Here is a 22,144-nt window from a genome sequence, read left to right as displayed (position 1 = left end):
GGATGCTAAGATGACCATGACACCTCTTGGAGACAAAGCATGTACATATGCATAGTTAAACTGAAACACACTTTAAAAATCTGTTCCATGATCTTAGGAGCCAGAGGGGTTGAAGCTACCAACAAGTTCCACAGAATCAACTACACAGAGCACATAGGGGCACTGAGACTGAAGCAGCAATCATGGAGTCTGCATGGGTCTGTGCAGGGCCTATTACATACATGCTGTGGTTATTTAGCTTGGAGTAGGACTCCTAACAGTGGGAGTAGGTGTGGTGATAATCTAATTGTACTGAATTATTATTTTGATTGTATGTTAATAAATAAAGTTGTCTGGGAGTCAGAGCTATTAGAGCCATAGCAAGAGTGTGGCGGTGGTGGCACACGCCTTTAATCCCATAGATATCTGTGTGTTCAGGGTCAGAGCTATTAGAGCCATAGCAAGAGTGTGGCGGTGGTGGCACACGCCTTTAATCCCATAAGATCTCTGTGTGTTCAGGGATACAGCCAGCATTGGAGACATATGCCTTTAAGACCTAGGGGGCTGTACATTCAGACAGTGACGAGGCAGTCATGTGTTTGGGTTTACAACCAATGAGAAGGCAGAACAACATACTTTAAAAAAACGAACCGACAGGAAGTAGGTCTCTTTTCGTGAAGCTGGGACAGCAGGAGGAAGGGTGAGATTTTAGCTCTGAGCTCTGACTTCTCGGCTCTCTCTTTTACATTGTTTCTGTGTTTCTTATTTAATAAGACGGTTGGTTACATCTACAAGTAGGAGTGTCTCTGACTCTTTTACCTGATCATAGGACCCTTTTTCTCCTACTGAGTTGTCTCACCCAGCCTAGATATGAGCTTTTGTGCCTAAGTCCTATGTCATCTTGTTATGCCGTGTTTGGTTGATATCCCTGGGAGGTTTGCTCTTTTCTACTGGGAAGTGGAAGAGCAGTTGACATGGGAGGTCGGGGAGGTGGAAATGGGGCACTGGGAGGATGGGAGGAAGGAGAGAGGAGGCTGTGGTCAGGATGTATTTTAGGAGAGAATAACAAATCAAAAGCATATAATATTTTCCATATATGTTATATACAAGTATAAAATGTTTATAATAACTGTTATTTTAAAAATGCATATATTCTTGAACAAGAGATACTCAAATTCAATGATACTATACATAATCATAGAAAGAATATCATCTTTGACTCTATATGATCTTAACATTTGAACTTAGACACAGGCTAACTGTTCCAGGACTCAAGGGCCCTAGGGCTCAAGAATGACTTTATATAGATCTTTTGACAGAGAAAACATTTATTAAAAATCAATCAATATATTCCATATATGTGATATATATATGTGCATATATATATCCACAAGTTTATGAAAATGCCTATGAATAAAAAACAAAAACCTGTCAAACAGTATAAGTCCTGCCTCACCTCTGTTTCTTCACAAGGACTCAGGAAAAAGTTCTGCAAAATTTTGACAATTGCAAGCTTCATGTTGATGAAAGCAAACCTCATGCCAATGCAGTTTCTAGGACCATGTCCAAAAGGCAAGTATGTATAAGGATTGATTCTATCTTTATTCTCCTTGCTGAACCTGGTGTCACAATTGAACAAGAATACAAATAATGAAACATGAAGTGCACAAGAGTGACATGTTTACAGTTTTTACCTACAGTCCTCATCCAGAATCACACAGGGCACATCAGTGTGTTCACTATTGCAATCATGGTAAGTTAACTCATTATGAGGTTTGGAAGTTAAAGTTCTTTCTACAACTTTACATCAAAGAAACTCCCAAAGTTAATAAGATGATGTGTGGTTAATGTTCATTCAAATTAATGTGTTTTTAAAGTTTAAAATATTAAGAAAGTCATGTGCTCCCACTGTGTAAACATTACAAAGTAAAAGTAAAGAACAAGGAAGAAATTGCCCTGACACTTGAGTTATGCATTTGCTCATTGGGGAAGGATGAAATGTTTCTATTCCATTCTCTCTTCACCATCCTCTCCTTCCTTCCTATCCTTTTTTTCATTCTAATCAACTTAATATTTTTTCAGATACTTCCTGATCTTCCTCTCCAGCCTCCCATTTCCCTCAATTAAAGCCCTTTTCACAAAATCTTTGACTGTCTCTCCCTCCTCCAAGAGTTATCAACTGAAGTGGTTTGCAAGGACACATGCTGCTTCTCTACTCTGTTGTCACTGAATTTTGTCTCCATCTCCTCCATTATGGGAAAAACTACTGAAAGTACAGACCTATGTCCATGTAGAATATGATTTCTGAAATAATTATTTAAATAAAAATGCTGATTCTGAAAAATGTTTTAGAAGTCTAATAACCATCTATTCTCTTAGAGTTATTAACTATTAGGGAAGATTGAGATATAATTTTATGCTATTTATAGAACAGCATTGGAGTCCAGTGTAAATTATACTCACATGTGTGTAAGATGAACTTGATAGAATCCTGTCGAGGAAGATTTTGCACATGCAAATACATACATACATACACACACACACACACACACACACACACACATACGCACACACAGATGAGAAACATTAGCATTCTTCTGTAGAGATCTTATATACTGCATTTGATTAAACCTCAGCTTTTTTAACCTTTGCATTCCTCTTGCCTGCTATAGTCACTGATGCCCACTGAGTCTGTATTATATGATTGAAAGCTGTACCAACAATAGAAATGCACATTGGATAATGTGCCCCTTTTTGGTCACTAAGCTAACGGAGGTGGAATTGGTGGCTATGTAGAAGGACATAGAATTCACCTAACTAAAAAACAGATTTTAGGTGACTCCATTCCACTCCTCTAATAAGCACTATCCATAGACCATTTGCCAACACCAGGGACACATGGCAAAGAATACAAGGCCTTCTTGTACCAAGAACTTCATAAAAAAAAAAAACAACTATTTGTCTAAAATCTTGGCCTCCTGATTCAACTGCATCTATAATAAAAAATCATTTTTACATGAGTATCATGACAGGGAATGGACAAGTTATTTATAGGAATATACACGTATATCCACAGAGGGGTATGTGAGCACCTAAATAACACCTAAATAACAATCGGTGAAAAAAGAGGCATGCACTTGCAGAAGTGTGGGGAGGGACCTATAGGAGAATTTTGAGGGAGAAAAGTGAATGAAGAAATGTTATTCCAAATAATAATCTTGAAATTAAAAAAATAAGATAAAATATGATCCTGTATTTTTTATTAGTAAGGCCATGATGGCAACCTAGCAATTATTTCCATGTTGCATACAATTCCCACAGTGTGCTTATTACTTCCCACTCACAAAATATCCTGATTCAGATTCAAGAAGGATGAAAATATCAACTTTCTGATCAGTAGATGACTTGACTTTGGAGAGTCACCCACTGGACAAGTGCGAGGGAATTTCCTTCACAAAAGAGATAGAAACAACACTAACGGGACTTATATTAGCATTCATCCTCAGTGATGCACCTTAAACCATCTAAGAGGAGGCTTTCTGCACCTTCTATGTGCACCAGTGTCTTATACAATGGATTATTATATTTGAGAAATGATTCCTATATTTGAGGATTTATCCAGAGATTTCTTGTGACAATCTTGGATAGCATCAAAGAAATAGAAACATAAAACCCTAAGAAAGATATGTGATATCCTAATCATGGTAATTGTTGCTGCTCTCTTTGTCCACACACACACACACACACACACACACACACACACACACAAGCATGTGTCATAAAATACCATTTAGAGGTTATAGAATGTAATCAGCAATTATAAAGACAGAAGAAAACTGTTATTTTTCTAATTTCTTAATCCCTACACACACTTCAAAATATGCCCAAAGATATCATAATATTAATGGAATTTTTATTAAGGTTTTGTGGTAGTTTGAATGAAAATGGCCCCATAGGCTCAGAAGAACTGACACTGTTGGGAGGTCTGGCCTTTTGTGGTAAGTGGTCATTGCTGGTGGGCTTTGAGGTCTCAGGACCTCAAGGCAAGCCAAGTGTCTCAATTTTTTCTCCCTGCTACCTGCTGATCTGGATGTAGAACTCTCAGCTACTTCTCCAGCCACATGTCTGTCTGCATGCTGCCATGCTTCCCTCCATGATGATAATGGACTAAACCTCTGAGCTGTAAGCCATCCCAAAAGAAATGTTTTCCTTTATAAGAGTTGCCGTGGTGAAAGTATCTCTTCACAACATTAAAAACCCTGACTAAGACAGGTCTAAGACTAAAAAAAATTCAAAATATAGAACTGAAATTTTTTGGTAAATTGAAATATCTGTAGTTTTTACAATAATTATCAAATAGTACTACATATATTTTAAAATCAAATATACATGCAATAATATAAATTCACATTTATGCGATTATAGTAAAGACATCTTAACATAAATAAAGAAGTCTGGTTATGTGTATGCTTTCTTTTTCAGGGTCCTTGTACCTTTCAGGATGGAACTCCTCAGGATCTGGCCAGTATTTTGGATCTCGGTGAAGAACAAAGATAGGTATGACCACCACTGTCCCTTTGGGAATGAGAACCCCATTGATTTCAACATCTTTCTTACTGAGTCTGTTAACCCTGGTAGCAACTGGATATAATCTCATACTTTCATTCACAACCATGTCCAGGTATTCCATCTTTACCAGGGCTTCATAAGTGGCAGGTGCCTGGGAAAATTTAAAAAAGACTTTGCTGGTTTGAGATTTAAAACTTTCATGTCAATCTACACAGTATTATTAAGTTTTTATAAACTCCACATTCAACCCAGATTAATGATTGGATTTATCATTGATAAGTCCTATTCACTGCACTCATGTGTGTTGACATACTAAAGGTCCACTGAAATGCATGGTGAAGTGAATATGGAAGAACACTCACATAAGCTTACACTTAGGTCCCAAATCTTCAGTTTTCCTTTGTACTGTTTTCCTTTTCAGTAATAATGAATGGCATATTATGTCAATCTCATTTAACATAAATCAGCTGTCAAGGGTGTCAAAACTTAATATAAGGAGGTGACAAGTCCAGACTGAAAAAATATAATGTGGGGAACATTAAATTCCTTTTTAAAATTCCATATCAATCCTTTCAGAGGACAACTCACAGTTTAAATCCTATGTCTAAATTTAATAATACTACAGATGTTCAATTTGAAGATCAATGTCATATTCAACAGGAATAGTATATGAAATTACAGTGACTAACTTCAATAGGATCTTTTCCCTTTGGAACTCATTATGGTAAAATAGCCTAAAAAATGAGCCTAATTGAGCAAACAATTTCTATTCTAGTGAGAGGTCCATTCAGCTCCATGCTCAGTTTCTAAAAAAATCTTTCCTTTGTTACTTCATATGTTGTTCTTATAAATCTTTAACTTTCATCATCCCACATGCTAGAGTCACCTGGGAAAGAGGTCTAAATTGAAAGATTAGGGATTGCTAGGTTAGATTATTTTGTGAATATATCTAGGAGAGTTTTTGTCCTGACTACTCATTGATGGAGTAGGTTCCAGCAATTTGCACGTAGTATTCTTTCCTGACTGGATAACCTTGAGCTGCATGAGAACATCTAGATAATAATAGGTCAGTGAGGGGCCAGAGAGCAGCCAGCATCCTCCATAGCCCCTACTGTGCTTCTTTGACTATAAGTACCTTGGTCAGAAGAAGTGCTGTATAGAGTGACAGGCAGTCCTGCCTACAAGTTCCTGTCTTTAGTTCCTGCATTGAATGTTCTCTGTGACTGTCTGTCATGTGAAAATGGAGGATGAAGTAAATGCTTTTCTCCCCACACTTGTTTTGGATCATGACATTTGTCACAGTGACAGAATGAAATAAGAAGAGGGGTGTGTGTGAGGTCTGAAGATGCTTTGTATGTATATCATTGACAACACAGCCAGTCCCAGATTTCTGGTACCTCACACTGCATTGCATCCAGCTTTGGGCATACATGAGAAGGTAGGGTATGTGATGTGTGGCTGTCACATTGTGTGACCACTAAAGCTAGCATAATGTAGAGGTGAACAGCTTATGTTGGAAGCTGCCATGATGTGCTTTGCTTGAGTCTAATTATGTGTTTTGAGAGAGGAGTAACAAAAAGGATAACTGAATCAGCCTGCCTACCCAAGATATGCAAGGCCCCATTAATAGCAGTCATGCCAAAGCATTTTCAGTAATAATACAACTGTCAGGTCCATTGTTTAAGTTATAGTGGGATGCCTCAGTGGTTACGAGCACTGTTTGCTCTTGCAGAGGACCCAGGGTCAGTTCCCAGTACCCACATGGTGAGCACATTTCATGGAAGTCTAATTACAGGGAATCTGAGGCCCTCTTCTGGCTTCCTCATGTGTCAGATATGAACATGGTACACAGATATACATGCAGGCACAATACCCATTTAAGTTTAAAGAAGACACTTGACTGACACTTGCTTATCCTTAAAAATCTAAAGAAATTTTATGCATGTTTTTAGACTGTATCATTGTAGATAGAGATAGTGTTTATTACAGGGTGAGTACCGAATTACAGAGATTAGTTTTTCTCTATGCATAAATTTTTCTTTGTGTTAGATTTTCAGTGACTATTGCTCAAAGAATTAATTCTTACTGTATTTACTATAATTCTAAATGCAAGTGTGGAAGTAGTGTTTCTTGTTAAGGTTTGAAATTTTTCCTGTGGCTCCCAGCATCATCCACTCACCTTATTGGGCAGGACTGCATCAATCTCATGCTGGAGTTTCTTCTGAACATTGGGGTAAATTGCCAGTAAATATGTAATAAAGGAAAGAGTAGTGCTTGTTGTCTCATAGCCAGCAAGAATAAAAGTGATTGATTGGGCCAGGATCTCCAAATCGGAAAGAGCTAAAATGAAATTAGACATTTTATGTCAATTATAAAAGCTGGTGCCTACACAGAGCCTTCACCTGCTTTGTTGTACCATATTTGACACAGGAAGGCACACTGCACTTTTTCTACAATGGTGTACTGCAGCAGATATGCAAGGGCAATGGTGGCACAATACGTGTGGGAGTAACCAACCAATAACTGATTTGACTTATGACCTACTCTATGAAAAGCAACCAAGACTTGGTGCTGCTTAGATGATCTATAACCTAAGACTAGATATCACAGGGGCCAAGGGGAAACCAAATAATACTGGTATAAAAAAAGAAATGTAGAGATCAAATGACTCCTAATGGTATTCTGCTATACTCGTAGACAAGTGCCTTGCTTAGCCATCATCAGAGAAGCTTCTTCCTGCAGCATAAGGGAACAAATGTTCAGAACCACTAACAGATATTAGGCAAAGAGTGAGAGTCTTTTGAACATTCAATCCTAAATGGGTTGTCTCTACCAAATCCCTCTCTTCAGAGTCCAGGGAATCCAACAGAAGAGATGTCAAGATGAATGTAAAAGCCAGCGAACCTGAGAATACCCACAATACCAAGAATATAGGTCCCAGGAAATCAACATGATGAAATATCATATGAACTCTCAGAGACTGAGGAACATGCATAAAGCCTGCAAAGTTTTCTAGCAGGTCCTCTGTGTATATTATAGCTTCTAGTTCAGTGTATTTATGGGATCTCTGAGTGTGCAAATGAGTGGAGTCTCTAATTCTTGTATCTTCCCTTGGACTTTTTTCTTCTGCTAATTTGTCTTCCCTAATTTTGATTCACTAGTTTTTTTTTATGTTAATGTAGTTTACTTTGTTCATTAAAAATGAACAAATAAATAAAATCTTATCTGCTGGGAAAAAGGTTAACAACTGAACTGTCCTTTATATGTGTTGGGAGAGGAGCATCAGTTTTTTTCCAAGTGGTGTGGCACAGGGAATTATCATCGACTCCAGGACAGGCCTCATGTTCAAGAGCAGTTGCCCATCATATTAATGAACTCTACAGTTATTTTGTGTGTGTGTGTGTATGTGTGTGTGTGTGTGTGTGTGTGTGTGTGTGTATTTTTATTTGGTTTCAGTTTGATGTTTGCTTTTTTTTGGTTTTGATATTGTTTTATTTTGTTTCCTTGGTTTTGGGTAATTTTTCCTTTTGTATTACACTTTTTTCTTTTATATTGGGCTTTTGTTTGCTTTTGGAACTTAATATTCACTGGGTGGAGTATTCAGGAGGCCTTTGGGGAAGGTAAGAATATGATCAAAATATATTTAAATTTAAAAATTGTTTAATAAAATAACAAAAATTGGGCATTGACTTCAAATGTAGGATTAACAATGGAATTCATTAATTAACATTTTCAAAGCATGCATTGTATTACCAATGTATGGAAAGAAGCTTTACTCTGAAATTTTAAACCCAGTCACAGTGAGCAAACGAATGTAGAAGAAATATATTGCAAACACTGTGATTTTTCTTCTTTAATGTACTATGTTAATGTGAAAGGAAAAATAAGTTTCCACAGTCCATTAAGCTTGTGAACACACTTCCAGTGAATAAACCACAGTGAAAGTTGCTATTTGGACACTGTATTTCTTTATTGGGTGCTCTGGACACAGATTTGAAAGTAGAGGTTCTGATTGAGTGGCCCTGACTGAGGCTGAGAATCAGTATTTGATTGATGTAGGTAACCCACATATCACTGAAGAGTCTTGGAGTGTGAAATCAATGCTCATAACAGAACTTCAGATTTTAAAAAATTTGAATCAATATATAATTATTTCATTTCCATCTTTCTCTCCTCCTTTCTACCCCTCCCATGCCACCTCTCTACTCACTCTCAAATTTAGGACCTCTTCTTTAACCATTTTTATTATATATACTGATAAATAAGCATATATACAACCTGCCGAGTCTATTCACTTTTCTCTACTTGTACTTGTTTCTGGGTTGAGCATTTAGAATTGGTCAGGGACTCATCACTTGGGAAGACTAATTATCTCTCCCTCAGTTATTCTGAACTACCTGGAGCCCTTCATCTAAGGATGGGTTCTCATGAGATTTTCTCCATCTATGTTGGAAGGCCAGCTGTTGTTGTTGCAATTCAAGTCTTAGTTAGGCAGCCATGTTTATGATATTTTGTGGGTGTAACTTCCCTATCTTAGATGGAAATTTCAATAACCTTGACATTTTCTATATGCTTATACTCGATGATTTTAGAAAGTTCCTTAGGCTGCTTCATATAACATAGCCTGTCTATGTCTTTTTGTAATTTAGCAGAAAGCTTTCTCTGCTTGAATTACACCTTTATATTTCAAAAAGAAGCCCTTCCCCCTGTTCATTCCCTTTAGACCCTAAATTATCCTTAGTTACGTTTATAGGATTCCATGTCTTTGGAATTCTGGGAGTCCATCATCAGCTGAAGAAAATCCACTCGGTGCTGAAAGGAGACAGCAATTTCAAAAGCAGAAAGTGGTTTGATTGGTCAAAAATAAGTATAAATCTAAGACGTTAAACTCTCTTGTCAGGAAATGGTTTACATAAGAAGTCAGCTAATGTTGCCAGAATCACTAGTAACACAAAACATTGACCCATAGATTTTGGGGAACAAAATGTTTATAATGAACCCGGTGGTGATCACACACACCTTTAATCCCAGCACTTGGGAAGCAGGTGGATCTTTGAGTTTGAGTGTAGCCTGGTCTATAAAATGAGTTCCAGGACAGTCAGGGCTACTCAGAGAAAACATGTCATGAAAAATTTTTTAAAAAGTCTAACAACATGTCTCATGTCTTTCCCTCATTCTAAGCATGTGTAGCTGCTGAGGACAGACTCGTGGCTGGATAGTTGTGAGTTTCTTCTTCTTTCTTAGGCACTTGTTTAGAAATAAGTCCTGTGCATCAACATCAAATTTCCTTGACATATTGTTCATCAATATATCATATTCATCAACTGCTGTTTCTGCAAAACATTGCTAGGTTTTATGTGATTGTCATTAGGTCTTAGGGTTTCTATTGCTGTGAAGAGACACCGTGACTATTGCAACTCTTATAAAGGAAAACATTTATCACTGGTGGATTGCTTAAAGTTCAGAGATTTAGTTCATTATTGTCATGGAAAAGACAAAGTAGCATATAGGCAACATGGTGCTAGAGTGGTAGTTGAGAGGTCTTATTATATATTGACAGGAAACCAGAAGAGGTCTGAGATACTGGGCATGGCTTGAGCATATATGGAACTTCAATGCCTGCCTCCACAGTGACACACTTCCTCCAACAAGGCAATCCCTATTCCAACATAGCCACAACTCCTAATAGTGACACTCCCTTTGTTAGCCATTGTCTCTCAAACAACCACACCAACAAATGCTCTGAACCTCTGAATACTAAGAAATAAGCAGTAGCACCTCCTCAGACATGATACTGACTCCCTGACAGCCTTCTGTCAGGGATTTGATACCAACATCCTTATCCTTAGTCCAGCATATAAACTCTTCTGGAAAAACTGGGTTATATAAGTAAAAATTTCAAGCTCACAGATACTTCTGAAGTTCTAGGCACGATACAACTCAAACTGAAAAGACCAAATAAGATATTCATTAAATATCTTATGAGGGCTTTCTATAAGAAATGTTTATCTTTTGATATCACCAATTTAGAATTATAATAAATTGTGTCATATTTTACCTCTTGGGTATTTTCAAGCCGATCTTTTTTGGTCTTTTCTATAAATTTTTTAAAAAATGATGTAGCATCACTTGGAAAGATGCAGATGTTTACTTTGTTATATATTCTGGAAAGGAATGGAAACAGTGCTATAGAGAAAAGAAAAAAATTATGAAAATGCAAATTGAAGCTTCTGACAGTTATTTTATTCACCAATGACAAAATCTCAATAATTTAATGAAATATCAAAACAACAGCAATAACTGTGGTAGAAATGAGTATAATTATAAAATATAGAAAGTAGATCACACCAAAAAATAATTGAATTCTAAATAAAAACATAAAGTAAAGAGTTCATCTCCAGAAAGATTCAGTGTGGAATTTTATTATGATATATTTAACAGATAATTCTTACCAGTTTTACACAGGCATTACAAAACTTAGAAAACTAGGGGAAAGTGTAGAATTGAGTCTGGAAGCTTCTACTGCCCCATTATTAAAATCAAAATAAATCTTGGGAAGGAAACCTGTGTAGAAATGTGACTCAAAGGTACCAAAGGGATTTTATCAGCAAAATTCTTACCAACTGAAAGCAGAAACATGAAAAGAATTCTGTTGTATGCTACCCACTGAGGTACTACACAGAATAAAACCAAATCATAGAAGCAAGCAAAGATGAAGTATTTTGAGAAAATTCAGGAAAAAGACAACATTTTTTCCTACTTAATGTTCTCAGAAAATTGTGAACAGCAGCGATTTCCCTAATTTTATGAGAATTGTCAATGGAAACTAAGGGCTAACATAGAAATTGAGGGAGTAAGTCTTTTCCATCATGCTTGGAAAAAGGCAATGATAGGTTGATCATGCTATCATTACTTCTACCCAGTGACTAGAACCAAAAATCAGGTGTGTATATTTCTTTCATGGAACAACATTAATACACAAAACATACATGAAAATAAATATAAACGTGTGCTCTGGAGGCTGAGTCAGAGAACCACAAGTTTGAAAGCTGACTTGTTTAGCAGGCAAAATCTGTTTAAAAATTAAGAAAAATAGCAGTGTTTGTGATGAAAGGCACAGCCTTATATATGCTAGCCAGGCACCATCCCTAGCCTCTGGCTTAAGGAAGCATCTTGATTGAATGCCAGGTAGGGCAAGAATTAAAACCTTCTACCCTCTATTGCTATGCAGCAGGGATTAAAGATATTCCTCAACACTATTGACAAAGTCATGTCCCTTTTCTTGGTGTTCTCATATCTAATGCAACAAACAAGGCCAATGATTAGCAAGAAAACATTACAAAATTCTCAAGATATAAATAATCATGGTCCAACCACTGCCCACTGGTCCATCTGCCCCTATCACAATCATGGGGAATGGTCCAGGAAGAACTTGATGCTGAAACTCAACATGAAGTTGGGGATAACAATACAGAGGTTCTCCCAGTAATGAGATAACCCAATATTCTGAATATTTAGTTGTATTATCCAATACCTAAACTCCATTGTCATTTTTCCTTATTCCATATTCCTTATTTATAAAATATCCAAGGATAATGTAGGAAGGCATCCCTGTTTCTAAATTTTCAAATCTTTTGGAATTTCATATTTTTGGAAACATTTTCATACATTCTTTCTTTCATCTTAGTAACTTAGACTTTCTTGGGTAAAAGGACCTCTGTGGCTCAAGTTTCTTGAAAATGGGACTGCACTACATCATATGACTGCACAATCTATCCTCTCTTTTTTCTAGTTTATCTTTAACCCAAACTCCAAAATCTTCCTGCATCCCACATTTTTTTTACTCTACTATGATATTTTTGCTGCTCCACTCTGTCCCTCTTAGCAAAATTCTGTTAATCACTAGTCCTACCATAACTTATTTTTCTTTTTCCTCTTTATTCATACTTTTACCCACAATAGCTAACATGTCAGAGTAGAGAGAATGGAGTCTGGTTTTTTCCCCTGTTGGTACTTAAAGAATGTCTAATGACTGTTTTTAAATCAACTGCTACTCTGTTTTCATAGATAATTTTCTGACTGTTAATAACTATTGTTGCAAACACTAATCAAATACCAGAGAATCACTTGGAGAAGAGCTTAGAGCCCTGAACATAAGCCTAACAGAAGAAAACATCACCTCAAACCTAGTACAGCCCAGGCTTTCCTGAAAACTGAAAAAAATCCAATTGTAGGGAGAAAGATGACAAAAATTTTAAAAAAATAACAAAACATAACCATTGATGTAACCACAGATGGGCATTTCAGAGTTGTAAAGCATAAGTAACATGAAAAACTACATCAATTATCCTTCAATCACAGAGTAACCACCCATAAAGGAGTACTCAACACAGGATAAGAAATCAAAGTGACTCTAGGACCTAGGCACTGGCACACAACCAGTCCCCTGTAATCCCTACACATTGCTGCTCCAGTGCTAGACAGCAGGGAAGACTACTATGGGCAGAATCTCCCACCAAACCCCCATCTGACCCTGCAATCTATAAGACACATGTCCTACCTCAAACATATCCATCCCCCTGTGACCCCCATTGGCTTCCTGAGACACAGAATCTGCCAGCTCTCATTGGACCAAGAAATGAGTGACTCTTCTCCCACCCAGAGTCCTGCCTCCAGAACCTAGGACCCAGGACACAACCAGTCCCTGGGAACCCCCACACATTGCTGCCCAGATGCTTGCCAGCAGGGAAGACTCCTGGGAACAGGCTCCCCACTAAACTTCCCATTGAGCCCTGCAATCTACAAGTCTCATGCCCTACTCTAAACCTACCCACACCCCTGCAACCACAGTGGCTTCCTGAGACACAGAATCCACCAGCTTTCATTTGACCAAGAGGTGAGTGACTCTTCTCCCACAAAGAGTCCTACCTCTAGGACCTAGGTGTTGGGACACAACCAGTCCCTTGGAATCCCCACCCACTGATGCCCCAGTTGCCAGCCAGCAGGGAAGACTCTTGTGGGCAAGCTCCCAGACCTGGGTAGGAGATTGGGGAGGAGAATGTAAGGGAATGTGATGATCAAGCTGGAACACAGATGGAGTAGGAGAGCAATGAAACAGATACTGTAAGAGAGGGAGACATCAAGGGGATAGAGAGAAACTGGGTGTTGGGAAGTTCCCAGGAATCCCCAAGGAAGACCCCAGTTTAGATTACTACAATAGTGTAGAGGGTGCCTGAACTGGCTTACCCCAATAATCAGATTGGTGAATACTCTAACTGTCATCATAGAGCCTTTCTCCAGTAAATGATGAAAACGGATGCAAACATCTATAGCCAAATAACATGATGAGCTCCAGGAGTCCAGTCAAAGACAGAGAAGAGGGATTCTATGAGCAAGGGGCATCAAGATCATGATGGAGAAACCTACAGAGACAACCAAAGCAAACTAGTAGGAACTCATGAAATTTAGATAAACAGCTGTACAGCCTACATGGGACTGGAGTAGGCCATCTGCATAAGGAGACAGTTGTGTAGCATGATTTGCTTAAGGGATCCCATGTGAGTAGCATCAGAATCCATCCCTGGTTCATGAGCTGGCATTTTGGAGCCTGCTTCTATGATGGGAAACCTCACACAGTCTTGAGGGGAAGGAAGGGGCTTGGACCTGCCTCCACTAAATGTACCTCCCCAATCTGAGGCCATAACAACTTGTAAAATAGAATGGGGGTAGGTTGGGAGGAGGAGGCTGGAAGGGGCTTGGACCTGCCTCCACTAAATGTACCTCTCCATGGGAGACCTTACCTTCTTGTAAGAGGGAAAGGGGTTAGGTTTGGAGGAGGAGCCTGGAGGAGGAGGGAAGAGGGGGATTCTTGGTATGTAAATTGAACTAAAAATTATCTTTTAAAAAGGATAAAATAACTAGTTAGCACTTTGCCTGAGCCATAGACCAAACAGCCAAACAGTTTGTAATTAATATTAAGCCTCTGAGTGATTATTTTATAAAAATCGCCACTGCCCAGGCACGAGTATGAAGGACTAGGAAGCTTCAGTCTGCAATTGGTATCCAACATGGGGAAAGAATTTCCACATAAAACCTGAGATCTAAAAAAAAAATTTTAAAATGGAGCCAAGAACAGCTTCCTAGTTCAGGTCTCATTACTGGCCCTGATAGCAAGAGGCTTCTTCTCCCAGCTACTTCATACAGCTTCTCAGAATTGGGGAAGTAAGGATGACTGGTTGGTATCTGTGCCACTTCAAAAAGCAGAGCAGGGCAGAAACAGCATCCAGGGCCACTGTTTCAGTCATAGCTTAGCAGTTTAAAAACTCTCCTGGTCATAAAAGGATTAAAGATATATAATAAAGCAAATTCAGACGGACAAAATCTCTAAACTGGTTACAGTGTGTTTAAAGATACACATAGGCTTGAGAGAAAAGAAGAAAATGTGTAGAGAAAGTCTTTAAATAAGAAATAAAGTAATAAAAATAATATAAGCCACATAAAGATGGAAAATACATAGAGAGTCTGGATGAATACTGTATATTATTGTCTTGTCTTTGGTATTTTTTTTAACTGCTATGAGACATTTGATTGCAAAGGCTGATAAATTAAATCAATGCATATATATTTTAGAAATATCTTGATTCCAAGTTTTAAGTCAGAACCTTGTTACCTTGGAAAAGAGGTTTTGCTTTTGTCTCCATAGAAGATGAGAAACTGTGGATTCCTTCTAGGTTAATATGGTTCCATCAAGGAAGACCCCATAAGAGGTTTCCAATGGAAGCTATGGCCCAGATGATTCAAATCCAGAACAGCTTCAAGGCACCTGGCTGATATGATATAGTCTCACAATCTATTACAGCCAAGATTTAACCATAATTCTAAAGTTTCTCAGGTTCCCCTTAAGATTGCCAGTGCTCCCATTCAGCAGGAAGTAGTATGAAAAGCTATGCCCAAATTCCCAAAATATTGTTTATTTTATTTTTATTTGTTTGTTTTTATTTTAATTGTGTGGATTATAAATGGTTTATGATAGTCAATCTCTTTCTAAAAAAGGGGAGATATAATATAGAAATGTTGGGAAGAGAGTAGATTTTCTACTTTAATCCAAAAAAAAACCTGTCAATCATACATATTTTTTACCAGTATGGATTTTAGTTTATTGATGCAAATTTAAAGTTAATGTTGTTGTACTGTATATATATTTCTATTCTTGTTTAGGCTATTATGTTTATGCAGCTCATTTAAAAATGTAATGTATAGTTAAGAAACACAAATTAATAGTCATGTATAATAGTCAAATTTATAGTCATGTTAGTTAAGCTTTTGAGGTATACAAAGCTATATTTCAATTAGATAGCTAATCTTCACACATTTCAAAGACCTATAGCATATGGGATTTAAAATGTTTTAACAATTTAGACTTTTCTGAACAGTGAGACACATCTGCTCCTTGCAGCAACAATTACTTCAAAGAGGATGATGGGCATAGAAGAAACTCATTATGAAGTTTGCTTACAATGTGGAAAAGGCTAGCCATTTGGGTAAGAAACTGCTCTTGCCTGGACTGCTTGACAGTATGTTGTATAAACTTGACATGCAGGTCTCATTAGAAGGTGCCCACCGAAATTTGCTTAAATGAGGTGAGATGGTCCTTCAGGTTCCTGCTTCACAGGAGAATCTACCAGACATTCTGCATGACACAGAGATAAGTGACTGGTGAACTTTACCAATAGGCTAAACAATCCTTCAAATTTCCTGCTTCTCTAAAATGTCTGCCAGATGACTAGGCCTACAGGCTGAAGATGGATGCCCCATTGTTACAGAAGAACTTTGAGTGACTGTCTAGGCAGCCAGATGTCTCTGTCATTTCTAGAATTTTGAAGTTGCTTGTAATGCCCTTCCTGTTTAATTAGGTAATATTATATTGTTTGGGGTCTTTGATGGAGTTGAAGAATAGATAGTTATAATTATAGTTTTCCTTGGTTATGATAAAAAGTAAATTAAATATGAAACTTTATATTCACAAATAGAGGATAGAGTATTTTCTTTAATATTGCCAAATATAAATAGACTAGATATTATAACTGTAATTCTTGCTTGATAGCTGTTGTGTTATATATAATTTTACTATATTATAACAAAAACCTTCTGTTTTGATTAGACAGAAGAGAAGAAGTGTTGTAGGATGGTCTTTCTATATGCTGTGATTATATGTTGTTACCATCAGTTAATAAAGAAGCTGCTTTAGACTATGGCAAGACAAGTTAGAGTAGGTGAGAAATCCAAATGAAGTTACAGGGAGAAGAAAGACAGAGTCAGCAAAGATACTGCAGGCCACTGGGGCAGCAAGATTGTAATGGAACACAGGTAAAGCCATGAGACATGTGGCAATACATAGATTAATAGAAATGGATTGATTTAGAAGAAAGGGACTAGTTAACAGTAAGTCTGAGCCATAGACCAGTTTGTAATTTAAAAAAAAGTGATCAAAGTGATTGTAAATTATGTTCAAAGAATTCAGTGAATACATGCCTATCTCCAAGGAAACACCAAATGTTGAAAGAAATAAGGAAATTAAATAACAGCATTCAGATGGTATTTGGTAAAGAGATATACAGAAGAAAAACAAAATAAAATGATGACGGAAATGAAAATATCATCAAGTGTGGGGGCCTACTCTCATATTTTCTAGGATACTCTTAAGGAGAAAGGAATAAGACATATTAGGTAGAAAGAGAGGCCTAGCCAACTAGACGAAAGACAGAAACAAAGGATAGCTTTGGAAGGGCCCAGGTTACTAACCAATGGTCCCTTTGCGCTCTTCAGAAAGTCTTTTCATAACAATTCCAAGGTGTGGGCCCAAAAGCTTCCCCCTTGCTAAATCAAAGCATACTTCACAGCCAAGTGCAGACACTTCCAAACACCTAGTAACCACACACATGATCAGTCCATTACCTTTTGCTGCCTTGCTGAAAATAGAAAGCTCAGGTCTCACTAGGAAACTTCTGTGGGCCCCCACAATTAGGTCAAATACAAATTTCATGGGAAAGCCTCAGAGATAGAGTGGATCATATTGACAACAGTAATTGTAGGCATGAAGACAAGGCAGAGTAATAAGATTATTCAGTCAGGATTAGTGATCAAATTGTTAAACAGTTGAATGGAACCTGTTAGTTTTGGGGAGATAAGAAAAAGTCTATGACTTTCTTCATAGAACAATTACAAGAATTCCATGTCAAAGGCATAGAAAATATTCTCAATAAAATCACAGAACAGAAGTTCCCAGACTGAAGGAAAGAAATGTTCATCATGATCCAAAATGAAAAGAGTATAACACAGATATGAAGACCAGAGAAGAAACTTTTCAATTCACATTGAAGATAATGCAGTGAATACACAGAATAAAGAAGTCTACTGAAAGGTGGGAAAGGAAGGATGATGTCACATAAGGACAGGTCAATGAGAATATCTCCTGTAATTTCAATGGAAAACAAAAATGCCAGGATGTCTTGAAAAAAGATGTTTTTCACAATTACAAAACAAGAGCTGGTGAATATTATGTATATTGTGTGTGTGTGTGTGTGTGTGTGTGTGTGTGTGTGTGTGTGTGTGTGTGTGTGTGTGTGAAATAAACCAAAGGAGGAAAAAAGCTATCCCTGCTATGGCATGCTAAAGAATTTTTTACAATAAAGTCTGATTGCATTACATAATGTAAAGATCAGTTTGACCAAAGAAAAAAACAAACACAGCCAACAAGGTGGAGGAAAATATGATGCTGAAAAATCTGTTAAGAATAGAGGGTCAAAACAATGCCAGACAGTAGAAAATCAATGAGATGTCAGGAATCCATGCATGATTTTCAATAAGAAGTCTGAATATTAACAGTCTATGTTTCTTTATCTAAGGACACAGACTAAGGCTGAAGATAGTGATACATCTTTAATCTTAGCACTCAACAGCCAGAGGCAGACAGATCACTGTGAGATTCAGACAAGCCAGTTCTAGACCAGCTAGGAATACGTAGAACCTGAGATTTAATAAATTAATAAGTAAATAATACAGAGACTAGCACAGTTGTTTATCAATCATAATGCTTTTTCCTGATACAAGAAATGTAACCAACCACCAAATATCAACATAGGAAACAAGCATGCATCATTATTCCAAATTCAAACTAAAGCTAGTCACAAGGACATAGAAGATTATCTTATACACTTTAAAGAAACTATCCATTCATGAGTTTTTATGACACTAAATGTATATGCATTGATATGTGCACTCAATTTCAAAAATGCTAACAGATATGTCATAGAATAAATTCTGCAATATAATAGTGAGTGACTTCTACACCCACTCTTAAAATAAATATATTATCGATAATAAAATAAACAGAGAAACATTGGAAGTAGATAGCATTAATTTAATTTTGATTCAAGTTTCATTCAAGAGATGGAGGAATGATTCAATAATTGAATCATTTCTTCATTTACATATATGAGTCATTTCCCAACTCATATATGTAAATGTATAAATATAAATAATGACATTAATTCTCAAAGACAGAAATTACATAATAATCTTATACCTATCAAAAAGTACAAAAGTATTGAACAATCCTGGAAGGCATATCTGGTCTTTGTCCCCTATTCCATCCTGCAGGGTATGATGCAATACTTTTATTGGAGCAATAGTAGATCTGGCTAAGGATCATAACTCCAATCTATTTCCATACATAAATATTATCCACTCTTTCTTCTAAGATAAATAGTATTTTATTAATATATTGACACAGGAACTTGAGTACTCAAATCAACACTAAATTGACAGAAGGAATCAGTCAAATTTTAATATGTAGGGTTTAATTATTTGCTGTGCATTTTGGCACACACCTTTAATCCCAGTATTCAGGAGGCAGAGGCAGGTAGATCTCTGTGAGTTTGAGACCAGCCTGGAAATCAGACAGTAGGGTTTGGGAGGGCATAATCATATATTGCTGTAGAATTAAACTACACTATAATACAGTTTAATTTTCAGAACATGACTCTTAGGAGGGCATCATGATTATTGTTTGTATTTCAAAGATGAACAGTTTAACATCAAGGTCAGCAATATATTCATTGTGTCATCTTATTTACTTTTTAAAAAGAAATACATATTCAATAAATATGTTGTTCCTGTGGGGGAAAAAAGTACAAAAGTATGTGGCAATGATGGATAACAACATGTGATATGAAACTTCAAAGGGGGGTAAAATAATCAGATCATAGAGGAGTGAAAACAAGATGGGGGAAATAATAATTGTGTATGGATATGCTATGAGGAAACTTTATATTTTATGGTAATTAAAATAAGTCTAAGATCTTAATATAGTTGAAAAATAGACTATATACCTGTAGAGAAAGCCAATGGATTAAAATAGTCAAATATAAAAAGCTTTCTGGTGTTTTTCACAAAGGGATCCTGGGGGTTGTTGAGGGAATCCACCTTCACTCCAAATAAAGTACCAGTGATCACATCCATGATGTAGGCCCCAAAGAAGCTGAGGAAAGAAGCAGGTGCATTGATGTGTTACTCACAAAACCTATGAGTTATATGACCATTGGTCTGCAGTATAATCAATACAGCCTGAGTTTACTATTGTAGTGTCTTCAGAAATCAACATGATTTTACTAACCACATCATTCCCAGATCCTTCTCCCTCTTCTGTTGAATGAAAAAGGTAGAAGAAATTTGTTTCTTGCTGATATTTTTCTAAGACACTCAGCAAAAACTTGAGGATTTAGATAGCTGAAAGTTACAACTATAATATGCTTGTCAAACCAATGACCTCTTATGTGGCACATATATCTTCCTCACACATTTCTTTAATTCCCCCATCTGCACCATTTCTAAATTTTCTTCTTTCAATCTAAACTATTCTAGAATATACAAGATGATAACTGGTAACCTAATTTTGTCTCAGGTACATAAGGAAGAGACTCTCATAAGGTATTTTTGGGAGCTGTTCCTTATTGAGTGATTTGCAGCAGGGTAACTTCATGCCTTTCCCTTACTCTTGCCTCAGAATAACTTATCTACTTATCAGGCAGAAGGAGGTCTCTAGATGAGGCACAGAGTCCCTAGACAATGTAGGCATCACTACTCACTCTTTCATGGTAACATTCTTGCCCTTCTCTACTTCCCGACTCATGTTTTTCACCAGCGCATCTCCATATTCTTGGATGATGTGGAACATCTAAACACAAAACACAACACAGTCTTAGGGTAAATTGCAACATCTGAGTTCCCAAAATAACAAGTCTTTTGAAATTATATAAAGATCATCATATTTTTAAAACGACTACATAAGACAAAATAACAACAAAACAAAACAAAAAAAACAACACAACAGCGAAACAAAACAAAGACCATTCTTAGCAATGTAATGCTCAAAGGAACATCTCTTTAAAGAGTGTGATATTATTTCTACCACTCCTCTGATAAAATCTACTCCATTTACAATAAAAAGTTCTTCATAAGCTTACCTCCTTTAGTTTTCCACTGCTAAAGACTGGTGTCAGCAATGATCGGATTCTTTTCCATTCTTCATTCTCAGAAGTTGTTATACCTTTTTTCATAAATCCAAGTGGACCAAAAAGCTACAATACCAAGAAAAATTTTGCCCTGAATTAGATTGGTTATCTTAACAGTTACAAAACCTGCATAAAATAGACAACACTCTTTAACAGTTACCAACCCTCTTCTAGGTGGCAGGTTTCATACTAGTCCCTCAACAGCAGTTCCTCAAACTAGGGCTGAGGCAATGGCTCCGTGGTTTACACCACTTGATCCTCTTGCAAGGACTCTGGTTCAATTCTCAGCAGCTACATTAGGTTGTTCACAACTGTCAGTAACTCCAGTTCTGTGTGTCTGATCCCCTCTTCTGCTCTCTGTGAGTACTTGCCCACATGCGGTACACATACATACATTCAGGCAAACATATGTGATAAATAATATATATAAAATGCTTCAAAGTTAAAGTATAGATACATACACCACCAGTGTGGGATAAAGTTGTTATATTACAATCTTCATTTCAATGTGAATCCTTCTGTAGAAAAACAATGTCTTTTTATGTGAAAAGACAGGTAGGAAACCAAAAGTATTCTCCAAGTCAGTACAGAAAAAGTTGGTTTCTTAGTTAGGTTTCTATTGCTGTGATAAACACCATGGAAAAAAAGCAACTCCTTATGGAGAGAGTTTAGTAATCTTACAACTCTCAGGCTATAATCTGTCACTGAGAAAAGTCAAGGCAGAAACTCAAGGCAGGAATCTGAAGGCAGGAACTGAAGTAGAAGCTTTGGAGGAATGCTTCTTCTGGCTTGCTCACCATGGTTTGCTCAGCCTGTTTCAAATACAACCCAGGACTCACTGCCCAGGGGTGGCACCAACTACAGTGAGTTGAGCACAGTCACTAACGAAGAAAATGCCCCACAGCCTTTCTACAAGTAAGCTGATGGAGGCATTTCTCAACTGAGGTTTCTCTTCCTAACTATGTCTAGGTTTGTTTCATGTTGCCAAAGTGCAACCAGAATAATAGGGTACATATAGGAGGGTT

At 37.0% G+C, this 22,144-nt stretch overlaps 1 protein-coding gene across 8 annotated transcripts in view; it reads right to left on the bottom strand.

Moving 5' to 3' along the window:
- Positions 1-22,144, bottom strand: part of LOC102905059 (cytochrome P450 3A13-like) — a 67,270-nt gene that overhangs the window by 2,568 nt on the left and 42,558 nt on the right. For 4 of the 8 annotated variants that reach the window (XM_076560643.1, XM_076560645.1, XM_076560642.1 and 1 more), the window contains 8 exons: positions 21,072-21,185; positions 20,694-20,782; positions 19,938-20,086; positions 10,607-10,734; positions 9,294-9,360; positions 6,728-6,888; positions 4,473-4,699; positions 1,436-1,598 (listed from right to left, as the gene is read on the bottom strand). In XM_076560643.1, the coding sequence (XP_076416758.1) occupies positions 1,436-1,598; positions 4,473-4,699; positions 6,728-6,888; positions 9,294-9,360; positions 10,607-10,734; positions 19,938-20,086; positions 20,694-20,782; positions 21,072-21,185 (1,098 nt within the window). The remainder of the gene's footprint in view (positions 1-1,435; positions 1,599-4,472; positions 4,700-6,727; positions 6,889-9,293; positions 9,361-10,606; positions 10,735-19,937; positions 20,087-20,693; positions 20,783-21,071; positions 21,186-22,144) is intronic. The other 4 variants (XM_076560649.1, XM_076560648.1, XM_076560647.1 and 1 more) reach the window with 2 other exon arrangements.

Source organism: Peromyscus maniculatus, chromosome 23, assembly GCF_049852395.1.
Source record: "Peromyscus maniculatus bairdii isolate BWxNUB_F1_BW_parent chromosome 23, HU_Pman_BW_mat_3.1, whole genome shotgun sequence".
Taxonomy (NCBI): Eukaryota; Metazoa; Chordata; class Mammalia; order Rodentia; family Cricetidae; genus Peromyscus; species Peromyscus maniculatus.
This window is presented reverse-complemented; position numbering and strand designations above follow the sequence as displayed.